This window comes from Typopeltis vanoorti, chromosome 8 (genome assembly GCF_054136105.1).
Source record: "Typopeltis vanoorti isolate ZY-2024b chromosome 8, IOZ_Tvanoo_1.0, whole genome shotgun sequence".
Taxonomy (NCBI): domain Eukaryota; kingdom Metazoa; phylum Arthropoda; class Arachnida; order Uropygi; family Thelyphonidae; genus Typopeltis; species Typopeltis vanoorti.
Genome location: NC_143556.1, coordinates 37,563,051 through 37,576,753, shown reverse-complemented (window position 1 = coordinate 37,576,753; position 13,703 = coordinate 37,563,051). Strand labels below are relative to the sequence as shown.

At 34.3% G+C, this 13,703-nt stretch overlaps 1 protein-coding gene across 4 annotated transcripts in view; it reads right to left on the bottom strand.

Annotated features, from left to right (window-relative positions):
• The window catches only part of LOC150103934 (formin-binding protein 1-like), a 405,525-nt gene that overhangs the window by 109,153 nt on the left and 282,669 nt on the right, over positions 1 to 13,703 (bottom strand). For 3 of the 4 annotated variants that reach the window (XM_090396622.1, XM_090396623.1, XM_090396625.1), the window contains exon 10: positions 2,492 to 2,610. In XM_090396622.1, coding sequence (XP_090252748.1) covers positions 2,492 to 2,610 — 119 coding nt within the window. The remainder of the gene's footprint in view (positions 1 to 2,491; positions 2,611 to 13,703) is intronic. The other variant, XM_090396624.1, reaches the window with a different exon arrangement.

Genomic DNA, 13,703 nt, shown 5'->3' with positions numbered 1-13,703 from the left:
GCATGATATGGTATTGGATGACCGGCGAGCCATAGGGCATGAAATTGCTGTGACTATAGGCATTTCAAAAAGAACATGTAGGATATATTTTGCATGAAGAATTGCAAATGAAAAAGCTTTGTGCAAGATGGGTGTTGCACTTGCTCACAGCAGATCAAAACGCACTCGCATGGAAATCTCTGAACATCTTGGAGCATTTTAACAAGAATAAAACTGATTTTGTGCATCAATTTATTACTATGGATGAGATTTGGATTTCCCATTACACACCAGAATCCAAACAACAGTAAAAACAGTGTACAGAAGCTGGTTGTTCAGTGTCAAAGAAGACAAAATCGGTTCCATCAGCAGGAAAGGTCACGGCATCAGTGTTTTGGGATGCTAATGGCATTTGTTTATTAATTATCTTGAAAAGGGTAAAACATTAACCAGGGAATATTATTCTGATCTTTTAACCAGACTAGATGAAAAAATTCATGAGAAAAGACCCGGTTGGCAGAAGAAAAAATCATCTTTCATCAGGACAATGCATCTGCCCACAAAGGTGTTTTGGCAATGGGAAAATTAAGGAATCTGAACTACAAATTGTTGGAACATCCACACTATTCCCCAGAGTTGGCTCCCTCTGACTTCTATCTCTTCCCTAAACAAAAACTCTTCCTTGCTGGTCAGTGTTTTCCTTTGAATCAAGAGGTGATTGCAGCTGTAGAGGGGTATTTTGCAGATCTTATTGAGAACCACTACAGGGACGGGATAATGATGCTGGAGCATCGCTGGAATAAATGTATTAGTCTTAAGGGAGATTATGTTGAAAAATAAAAATAATTTTGAAATTATAAATTCATTTTTTTTCATTTTTTAGGCCAAGAACTTTTCGGACCACCCTTGTATATACAACATACTGTTCACAGATTAACACTATAAATTGCTAACATCAGGCATCAAAAAATCAAAGAATTTGATAAAACTAGCAGAAAACACAATAAAATCAGTTTCTTATTCTAGGTGATATTTTATTTTTGTGGAGTAATAACAAAAATCACATTCCTAGCATGCCCTCTTTAAAAAGCCTACAGAATGATTTAAAAAAAAAAAAAAAATCTATTTCAAAATTTCTTTCTCCTCCTCCTTCCTATTATGGATTTTAGGCAAAGTATCCTGTTCCGGTCTCATGCCATTGCTTCCCTAGTCTTCCAATGCCCATCTAGTATTTTTGGCAGTCTTTAGATGTTCTAACCATTTTTATTTATATTTACTTATATAATGGTTAACTGGTTTTATATTCAAATTACATTTCATTTTAAATACTGAGTTATATTTTATTTTCGAATTAAGTTTTAGAATTACAATATATACAAAATAAAGTAAAGAAATTGAACTAGATTAAGGTTTCACAGAATCAGCCTTTCTCTGATTGCTTTTCATTTGATAATGAAATCAAAATTAAAAAAAAAAAAAAAATGATGTGATTTACTTTTTGTTTCATTTTGTTTCAACTGGTTAGTGAAAAGTATAAGCATGCATGCACACACACACAACAGATATCATTCATTATACAAATTACGAAAACACCTACCATGTTAAAGTTTCCATAATTGTTCCAGTATTATTTCCATAATTTGTATAATGAATGCTGATCACCGCATAACCATGAAGGAAAAGGATATAGATGTACCATTCACATACAAAAGGATGCAGGGGGGAAAAAAAAGAGAAAGAAAAAAACTATATTAAATCAGAAAGAAAGAGTGTGTGTGTGTGTGAGATAGAGAGAGAGAAGAAAGACAGTATATGATTTCTGAAACAATTCCTACTACCGAAAGTTTTAAATATGAACAATTAATATGAATAACTGAAGTATATATACTGGGGATATATAGCGATAATGCATTATAATATATAGTGATCTCTCAATTATCCAATTCCTCAAATAGCCAAAACCTCAGTTATTTCGTCAGCTGAATGAATTAGCATATCAAGTGACTCCAAGAACAGCACTTGCTACTCATACATTTAGTTAATTTATCCTCAGCTAATTGACTAGAATATCAATTTATGTAAGTGAACAAATATATAAGAGATACTGTCTGACCACAGATGCTAGAACCCCAGCTGGTAGCTTGCCAAGAGTCAATTCATGTTGAAGGGGAGAAAGGAATAAAACGATGTACAAATTCGATACCAACATGCAAAATCATGTTCTTTATATGTAAAAGTTTCCAACTGTTGTACAAGCAAAATAGTTACTACTTTATTGAAATTTGTTGAAAGTTTATTTTTATTTATTATAGTTACTACTTTAAAAACTAGAATTTTCATAAAAAAAAGCTAATTTTCCAACATATAATAATAAACACTCATCCCACGAAATGCATTGATTATCCCATTATCAGAATGGATTTGCCTTCTTCTACCATGTGCAGAAGTGTCGAAGAGTCTCGCATCTGTTGTCAGACAGTAACTGTGTATTGCAATTATCAAGTACACATACCTCGTAGCAGTTTCCTGTTGTATCTGAAATGATAAATTCTCAATTTTCTGCTGAAGTTTCTTTTTCCTTTGATTTGGAGGTAGATCACTATAGTCTTCCTTTGATTCATCATTATTGTGCTGTTAAACAGAGAAATAACTTCAAATGTAAATTCCTTTAGGGATTTTTCAATTATTAATATTAAAACCTATTACAGAGCTATTTAATTATTGTTAATAAACATAAGATATTTAAATAAAGCTCTTCTATGTCTTGTTTTCCTTGACTAATAGTAACCCAATAATACACCAAAAAACATTGTAACTAACCATGGCTATGTCATGAATAATATCCTATGAGATATTACTTACAGAAAATAAATATCAAATAACTCCTGATGCAAAGATATGCACAATTCACTGAATATGTTAAATAGGAATCATGCAAAAAAAGTACGGGCATTTCAAAAGGGGGTATACAACTTTGAATGACAATAGAAGGTAAATAGTGATAGATGAACAATTTTTATTAGCTGCAAATGTAGTATAATGCTTGAAGTTTCAACACAGACTGTTAACATTCAATATGATTACCTCTAGTAATTCTGCAGACGTCTCATCTGTAATCAATTTCCTGCCACACACAGCAGAGCATATCTGGTGTAACTTCAGTAATGGTGGCAGTAATTCTGGAATGTTGCTTATTCAAATTGGTTGGTAGTGGTGGTACAAACACTCGATCTTTTGCAAAACCCCACACACTACAGGCATCCCTCTACCAATCCATTTGCCTGGAAAACAGGTGTTGAAGTATGACCTTATGCCTGTCAGGTAACGAGGTGGTGCTCTGTCTTGCTGGAAATGTAAGAGCTTCCATCATGGTCATCGATGTCTTAATTAGGTACCCTTGTAACATGTCCAGATACTTGCCACCAGTAATGGTAGACTCTAAATAAAAAGAAGGTCCAAACACTTTCTTCTTGCTTATGGTGCTAAAAACGTTAGCCCCTTTGGGGTGCCACAAACATGTTCTATGATGGCATGTGGATTTTCGCTTCCCCAAATTTTGCAGTCTGAGTGTTTACTTGTCCACTTATGTGAAAAGTGCACTCGTCACCGAAAATGATCATATCCTACTGATAGAACAAAATGAGGTTTTGTTCTATCAGTAGGATAGAACAAAATATTCTATCCTACTGAACATTTTTGTACAGAAATCCTGGCATATCTTCTTATCGTCTTTCTTCAAATGTTGTACAAGGGTAAATTTGTAGGGCCTTAAATGTAGATGATGTCATAAAACAAGCAACACAGTCACATGGAATTCCAATTTGATGAGACCCTTGTCTGGTTGACTTTCCAGAATTTCTTCCACAACAGCATCGGCAGCACACGGCCTTCCCGTTGACCTTGGATGATGCACACATGGCCTGTTTCCACAAAATTCTTGTGCCATATGTAGATTGTGCACCTACTAGGAGTTTGGTCGTGTTGTCGTTTGGTAATAAAGATATGTGACCAAAAATTGATGTTTCACTACATTATGGCACTCACTCAGCTTCTGTACATCTTCCTAGTTATTCTCTGTTCTTCTCCTGCAAAGCTGTATATACCTTTTGGAACACCCTGTATATCATGGAGAATGCATAATGGTCCCCTACCCTCATTTTTTTGCATAAATGAATTATGCAAATGATTCTGCCAAGTAGAATGATATATCAGATCAAACATTAATATTTGCTGATGGAGGAGAAGTGTAAAATAGTTTTTAAATTATTTCATTTTTCTTCAACGGTGCATATAATTTCTAAATAGTTTATTAAAGAAGTGGTCATAATCCCTACAATGACTATAGTCAACTGCCATTTAACAATTCATAGAGTCCAGACAAATAAATGCAAATAAATGGCACTTCCCCCACTACTGTGTTTGAACAGCTTCAAGGGCATGTCAAACTCACCACATAAACTCCAAACCTTCCCCACCTCCCATGTTGGATGTGTAATGATATGAAAACAGCACTAGAAATGAAATAACAGTTTAATGCTTCCAATATTTCAAATGTCAGAGACAACTTCAAAGGTGCAATATAAATTATAATAAACAAGTAAAAGCAACACAAAGTAGTGAAGTGGAACTGAAGCCTACAGTCCTAGTTGAGACTCTATGGGGAAACAATAATAATAATCACTAGATTTAGCAGACAAACATAATGCTACTCTAGTGAATATATAACTGAAAAATACTGTTACTCGAAGACTGCTAGATGTCTCTAAGTAACAATGTTACTGAGGTAGATGTTAATCCTACCTACTCTTAAAGTGACTGTTTGGTCTCCTGAGATTACTAAAAAGCTTAAACCCTTTAGTTTCCCCCCCATACACAATCTTGGATATATGAAATATCTAAAATCCACAAACCTTATAATCTTCTCAGGTCTGTAGCAGATGCTACTGATCCTTCCCTTCCCCATAGGTCAAAGTGGGCTTCTCCTGCACAGGCAAACTTTTATCTTGAACACATAAAAGAAATCTTTTTCTCCTCCATAAAACCCTAACCATCCTTTTGGGTTTGCTATGTAGATGATGCCTCTGGAATCTCGGCCGCTCATGATGATACTTTATCAGACTTTCTAGCAAAAAGACATCTCCTGTTTTCCTTTTTGTAAACTAACAATCTCTGCTTACCACAAACCTACCTTCACGAGTTGTTATATACAGTAGCAGTCCATACCAGATCTATCTCAAAAAACTGAAATTATAAATACTTTACTAAACTGGGCTCATATTATATGCTCTAACTAATAGAATCTCAAGCTAAAACTTCTTAATGTCCAGTGCATTATGCAAATGAACAGCTTCTCTCATATATTTCAAAAATCCTCAAGAAGTACAATCTGTGCCTACAATTAAATTAAATAACATCAAACTCACCTTGTTGCTACGTTCTTATAATGATAAACAATCTCTTTCTCTCCCTGGAACTTGGTAAATGCCCCCCCCCCCCCCCGTCTCTCTTCCTTCAGAAAACTTGCACATTCTGTGGAGAAAGATTACATGAACACCAGTCATATATCATTAATAATAAATCTGAGAAATCTGGTCTAGCACAGCATGGGTTTACATCAACCACAGAATCTAGAATGCACTACTCCACTGTTGCAACTTTAAAGAGAGTGCTCTACTATTGTTTTAATTTGAATCAGAGTGACTGTCTCTCTCTTTGCCAAAAATCTGGGAAGGTTTCATTCTTATCAGCCACCAATAGTTTTTTTTCCCCTCTTTCTCCATCTACATATCATTTACTACATCTTACCTACATTGAGTCTCTTTATACCATCGTACAGCTCATGTTTTTTAAATAATCCATTGTTAATGTTTTACTTTGTACATACTAGCTCGCCACTGAAGATGACATTATTCTCAGGTCGAAATATCTGACAAATAAGTTTTCTACTTTATTTATTTCAGTTATGTTCTTGAGTCTATGGTACAAAGCTCTCACTTCTCCGTTCATAATGCCTTTATAGAGTTTCAAGAAATAGGGTCACCGTGACTAATTCACTGATTAAGCCACTGCTCACTGAGAGTGTCAACGTGGCTGTACTGAATAGGAATTTCATCTTATTATACTTGAAATGCATTAATAAGATGGAGCTATTCAATATGACTAAGACCTGAACATATTCAGATAGTAAGAGAAATGGTATAGCAGCAGCTGGCTGGACAAAATACAATTTGATTACAAAGTTTTTTAATTAATAAAAAACTTTCTAATCAAAATATTTGTACATTTAAAGAAACACAGGTTCTTCCTCCCCCCCCCCCCCCAAAAAAAAAAACTTGGCATCATTTCTCATCATCAAATTCCTGACATGTACCCTCAAGGGGTGTACAGGATACGAAAAATTTACATCATTACTAACTTCCTATCTACAATTTTCCTCCAAATCAGTCTGTTACTTGTCAAGACTCCAATATTATCATTATCAAATCTTATATTTCTATTGTCTAAGGCACATTGTACCGTATCAATCCACCTACATCATGGTCTTCCTCTGGGTCGTTTTTCTGCCAACCTGGAGAGAACACTTGTTCTGCTAATTTTTCCTCGCCCATTCTGTTTAAGTGACCATACCACCTGAGATTAGCTCTACTAATGCATTCCCTATGGATGCCGACAATGTCAAGTTCTTTCCTAATATCCTCGTTTTTAATATGATATTGCCATTGATGCCATATGTTCATGCCTCTAAATTTTCTCAAGACTCTCATATCTGCAGTCTCTGGACTTTGGTCAAGTGTTTTACTTTTGATCCAGTTCTCAGATCCATAAAATACAGCTAATTAGCAATACAGCTAATTTAGTGTTCCGACTAATTTTTCTCTTATTCCATATGAATTTATTCAATTGACTTCCCCCATACCAGCTTTGCTGATTCTGTTGTCTATTTCTATATTTAATTTACCATCTTCAGTAAAAATTGTGCCTAAATAGCTGAAATGTTTTACTTGTTCCACAGGTTCCCCGTTCACAACACAATTCACATTTTCAACAATTCTACCTATTTTCATTGTCTTTGTCTTTTTAATGCTGATCTTCATACCATATCTATTACAACAGTTACTCAATTTAGTCAGGGACTCTTGCAAACTTGTAGTGGATTTATTTAGAAGTATAACACCGTCCGCATAAAGCAAAGAGCTGACATTAACATCTCCAATTCTGATATCAAGTTTAATACCACTTTCCTTCATAATGTGATCCATATAGCTAATGAATAACAGAGGGGATAATGTGCATTCTTGTCCCACACCAGATTTAACATTAAACCATCTTCCTGTATTTCCTTCAATTCTAACTGCCGACATACAACTCAAATACAGACTAAGTATTGCTTGATATAATGCCCCATTGACACTATATAACCGTAGCGTATTGAATAGCTTCTCTCTTGGCACCTTGTCATATAACTTTTCCAGATCGACAAAACTTAAATACAGATCTTTGTTATATTCCCATGCTTTCTCAACTATTTGTTGTAAAGTGAAGATCTGATCCTGACAACCTCTATTTGGCCTGAATCCAGCTTGTTCTTCACCAAGCTTTTCTTCCACAATTCTTCTCAACCATTTCTCAAGTATGCTTGCATAGATCTTGCCAGGAACACCCAGTAGGGAAATACCTCTGTAATTCTCACATTCAGTTTTATTTCTCTTTTTATATATGGGTACTATTAGAGCTGTACTCCAATCATCGGGAAGTCTTCCCTCTGTTCAGGCTTTCTGAACTATGCAAGTGCAGCCACTGGAAGACTTTTATACCACCATACTTCAGCATTTCTGGTCGAATATCATCTCCTCCTGCTGCCTTTCCACATTTCAAGCCTTTGATGGCTTTTTCTACTTCAAGTATGGATATGCATTCCTGATTGTATGCCTGTTGAGTGTTTTTTACCACTGTGCTATCACTGCTTGTTTCATTTAGCAATTTTTCAAAGTAATTACTCCATACTTCAAGGATATCTTTATCTCCCGTTTTCATCTAACCTTTATCATCTCTAACTCCTTTTACAGCACTCTTTCCTCCATTTCTAAGCTTCTTCAACAACTCCCAGAATATCTTGCCACCTTCTTGATATTTATTTTCTATGTTCTTGCCAAAGTCCACCCATGACTTTTGTTTAGCTAGTTTTACACAGTGTTTAGCTTTCTTACATTAGTCTCCGTATTCTCTAAGAGCACAAGCTGACTTATTTGCCAGCAACTTTTGATATGCTTTCTTCTTTTCCTTTACTGCCTCTTTAAGGTTGAGGTTGCAGAAAACCTCACCACATGCCTCTCTGGCTAAATCAATCAGGGTTTTCTTCAAGGCTTGCAACTGAATCTCCAAGGTTTGATTCCTGTTCTCAAAATCTTTCATTTTTTCTTCAATAATCTTTGTGTATTTTAGTCTACAGTTCATATCTGAGAGCTGCTCAATTTTTATTCGCTTTAAAACTTTCTTACATGTTATTTTTTTCAATACGAAATTCAATTTTATCCTGCTCAAGACTAAATAGCGATCGCTTCCAATTTCAAATCCTCTGTACACTGTGGTGTCCTGCACCTGGGAGAAAACATCACTATCAACAATAACATTGTCAATGAGACTTTTCTTATTCCTTGCCTCTTTTCTCCATGTGAATTTGTGCACATTTTTATGTTGGAACATGGTGTTAGTAATAACCGTTCCATGTACTGAGCAGAAATCCAACAGGTATTTGCCATTATTATTGGCTTTGCTCTTTTCTCCAAATTTTCCCAAAATATTTTTGTATGTCTCACAATCATTTCCTACTCTGCTATTTAGATCCCCAACAAGGACCAACTTTTCCCTTTTCATTGTGCCAGTTGCTTTTTCTAAAGCGTCAAAAAATTCCTCCACCTTAGTAGAACCTTCTGTTGGACCATAGGCATAAATAAGTCTCATTGTCCAATTCCATATTCTGATATTTGCCCACATCACTCTACTTGAGGCTGCCTGCCATTCAAGAAGATTAGCCTGGTATTTTGTGTTGAATACTATGGCTACTCCTTCTTTTCCTCGATTGTCATTTCCTGAATATAACATTTTGTATTTAATGTTTGGAAATATCTCACCAGTTTTTGTCTTTTTTGTTTCAGTCACCCCTATTATGTCGATCTGGTACTTATCTAATTCCTCAGCTAGCTCCATTTCTTTGCCATTCAGGCTTCTTATGTTGATAGTACTGATCTTTATGTTGAGTTGGGGTGTTCTTTCAGATTTGTTCGAGTAGCTGACTTTTCGCTGTTCTGGTTCCCTGGCAAAAACAACGGGGGCCTTGTTTAACTGGGCAACGCTCCAGCCGGCATGAAATTTTGTCATGTTGTACCATCATTTTGTATTATGATTTAAGCCAATAAGAATACAATTTGGTCAGCTAAATCCCAAACTGCCAACCCATCCTCGTTCGTTCAGTATCCAGGTAAATACCCAACAGAGTGCACCACGAGAAGGTGAGGATTGGACAATACGTCAGAAGTTGTGGTCAGTTCTCCGCATTCCTTGAAAGGCTATGTGGAGGTGTTTGCTCCCTCATCAGTGAAGGAAAGATCACCAAAGAACTAAATTTCTTCTAACAACCTTTCAGATGAACAGTTACCATAAGTAGACTATTAATAAGCTCTTGTTTAATCCATCTGCTCATGATACTGAAGATAATAATGATGTAAAATGTTTGATTTCACCATTTTACATGCTCAAGAAATATAAAATTCGCAATTCTTTCACTTCTCTAACAAAAATCCAATCCTTACTTGGTAGAGCAAAACCAAAACCAAAAGATAACAGCTTTAGATATACAGGGATTTACTGTCTTTGGTGTAACTGCAATGTACTGCATATTGGTGAAATAGAAAAATCCACTGAACTACATATAGAGATGCATGTGAGAGACATTACCTATAGCAGAACTAGAGCCACTGCTTTAGCTAATCACATTCTTGATCTACTAGCCCTGACAATGAAGATTCTACCACTCACTCAGTGATCTGGGATAAATGAAAAAAACATTTTTAGATGCTATGATGAGCTTGAGAGAAAAAAATGTTGAACTGACAGAAAATTTCCTCAATCCAGTCTACCTTAATACTAACCTAAGCTATAACCTCTCACTGTTACTCCTCAGCCATCCAACTTGGGAGTAAACAAGATCATACCAATGTTTACATGCTCAACGATATTGTGGGATCCAAAATGATATCAAATGTCAGCAGCCCATTTGTACCTTAACTCTGTATTTCTCTTTTCATGTTATGACCTAATAAAGCCTTTTAGGAATACAAAACTAGTCATGTATTAAGCATAATTTTTTCCCCTATATTGTTATCTTTCAGTCCTATATATATATATATATATATATATATATATGACCTATACACACATACATACAGATAGATATCATTCGTTATGTAAATTATGGAAACAGCTACCATGTTAAAGTTTCCATAATTTGAATAATGAATGCTGATCACCATGAAGGATATAACATATATATACACACACACACACACACAACATTCACATACAAAAGAATGCTGGCGAAAAAAAAACAACTACATTACATCAGTGTGCCATGTGTGGGTAACAGATTAAGGAAACATAGCAATCTGATGATGTGTTTCCGAACTGTTGGAGGCCACAGCCTTTGGGAAAACGATATGAGGAAGGGTAGGCTGACTAGAAGAGGAAGAAGAGAAGCTGGTTTACATTAAGTTTGAAGATGGATAGTAAATGGATGTTGATTAATAGCTGCCTGAGTTCTTAGAGGAAAGTAAAGGGAAATATAAAAAGAAGAGGCATAAATAGAAATAGAATATGCTTATATGACAAAAGAGCATCATCATATTATGATTTAATGCCAAATGAAAGATGGATTCATCAAAAAAAAAAAATTAACTGAGCATTAACTTTATTTATAATAAAGGATTTTTATTCCTAAAGCAGTGTTTATACTATGAAACTTTCAAATCTGTAATCTGTGGGATGACTTGAAATAAGATGTTTTAATAGGAATATGCTACAGTCTGAATGGGATAACTGCAGGATGCGATGGAAATTGAATTGGCCAGCACTGTGTGGTATGCTTTAATTCTCCCTTGAATTCATATCCTACTACGTTGAACTGTTAATTGTGGATGTAAAATTGTAGTTAAATTAGCACAACATCAACATATTACCAAAAAAGTGACAAGATTATTTGCTGATTTATTGTTGAGCATCCAAATAAGTTCAATAACTTTTTAAATTACATTATATTAAGTTTAAATACTACTACTGAATAGCAAAGCTTAACTGGAACAGTGATAACCCAATGTCAACAACTCTCAAAGCAACAAACTATACTGGACTTTATTCTTATTCTTTCTTATCTGTGGTTGTAATGTAAATAAATTTGCTCATTCATGCATTTCTTGTTTATTCACTTTCTGCATTCCTTTTGATCTTATACTGTTTTTGGCTCGATCATAAGTTCTATACTAAGAACAACAACAACAAAAAAAAATCGTTTAAGTAATTAAATAAATCAAATAAAATCAACAGAAATTATCATTATAGCCAGAGATTTAAGTGCAAACAATGGGTACCAAATAATACTAGGAATATGGCAGAGATTTAACAAACCAGTGCAAAATTAAAATGGAATTAAATTACTGTAGTTCTGTACAGAAAATGAGTAGAGAATAAATAACATTCTAGCAACATAAAGAAAATCATAAAATAACAAGTATAAATACCTTAGGAAACTTATCAGCAACAGACCTGAAGAAACAACTGATATCTAAATTCTAACAGCAGCTGATACAGGAACTGACAAACATTACTTATTTGAAAATTAAGATTCAAAAAAATTCAATAAAATAAGACACCAATTAATGACTAAAGAAAAAAAAAGTTCAAGGTCAAACTGTTATAAGAAATTATTAAACAGTATATCATTGAAGAATAAAGAGAAGGTTAACAAACAGTTAAAACACAGAACCGAGTGAAAAAGCTGGGAAATCTTTAAAAAATAATATTAAACATGCAAATATATGAAGCTTGGGGGGGGGAGAGAAACTGTTGGAAATAAAACAGGAAAAGATGGGCTTCTAGGTACTCATAGGAAGTTAAACTATTGGCACAAAAGGGAAACAAAAAAAGCTTTTTAGTCTCTCTACAAGATAAATCTAATGAAGAAAAGTGTAACAGATACAAAAGAAATGAAACTACAAAATCTAGGAAATAAAATGGGAATTATGGGGTAATGATTAAAAACAACTCACAAACATACTCTTAAAAGAATAAAAATATTGGGAAGAACACTTTACTAAACTGTATGAAGACTGAAATATGAAAAAGACTTAGAAATAACATCAAAACAAATAGAAAACATTTTAAGAAAAATCAGAAACAGAAGCATAGCCAAAATAGAAAAATACAGAATGAGTTGCTAAAATTGAAGGAAAAGAAATAGTATTTCAGTTAACTATTAAAAAAAATGTGTCTTTATAAAAAACAAATACCAGATGAATGGAGAAAAAATAGGTCTAAATAATTAGAGAGGAATTACCAACTACCTCGAAAATCTGTAGAAAACTTAATCAGAAATTATAAACAAATCTTTAATATTAAATGATCAACAAGTTTTAAGATTTGGAAGATCCTAAACTGATACAATATTTGAAGTGAAACAACTAATAATATATAAGGCTCTGGTTTTTATGTGCTTTATAGATCTACATAAAGTATTCAATTGTATAAAATTAAAGGATATCACTGGTTTCATATGACAAAAACAATACTCTACAACAAAAACTTTCTCACAGATGCTTTATAGTCATTATTCACAGATCTTTATAGTCACTATTTATAGTACAAGCAACTGTTGCACAATCAAAGCCACATGTTATAATGCTAGTTTCAGCAAGAACTGTATAGTGCTTATTTGCACTTTTGAATGACAAACATCAATCTATCCCAACTTTTCCATTGGTATACTGAAAATTCTGATAGCATTTGTTATGTGTACTAACAGTGTACTATTAGTGAAGTGATCACTGATATTTGTAAAGCTGATAAGGACTTTCCATCAAAGTACGCTATAAAATATAGAAAGTTTTTTCAGTTGTTTACAAATTAATTTGAATATGCCAAAAAATTATATTTTTGTTTGATCCTTTATCCAAGTGTATGCAAACAAAGTTTGTGCATGAAGTATCTTCATGACTAGGCTATTCATATATAGAGGTTGATGACTTCACATCAACTGCTTTAGTATTCCATAATGCAAAACATAAACACCTTTTTGGACATACATAATACTATGCATTATGATAAATTTAGTTTAATCCTTTATCCAAGTGTGAGCAAACAAAGTTTGTGCCTGAAAGTATCTTCAGGACTGGGGTAAGGTGGTACAACACCAGAGCACTCCTTGCAAAGGTGGAGCAAGCTACCAACACGCCTATCTCAGTATCTCCCACAACTATGGGTTGTGGTCCTTCCCGTAATGCATAACATTAGACATATCCGCAGGGAGATGTGTTTTGCATTATGGGTGATACTGAGATAGGAGTGATGGTAGCTTGCTCCACCTTTGCAAGGAGTGTCCTGGTGTTGTACCACCTTACCCCAGTCCTGAAGATACTTTCAGGCGCAAACTTTGTTTGCTCACACTTGGATAAAGGAAT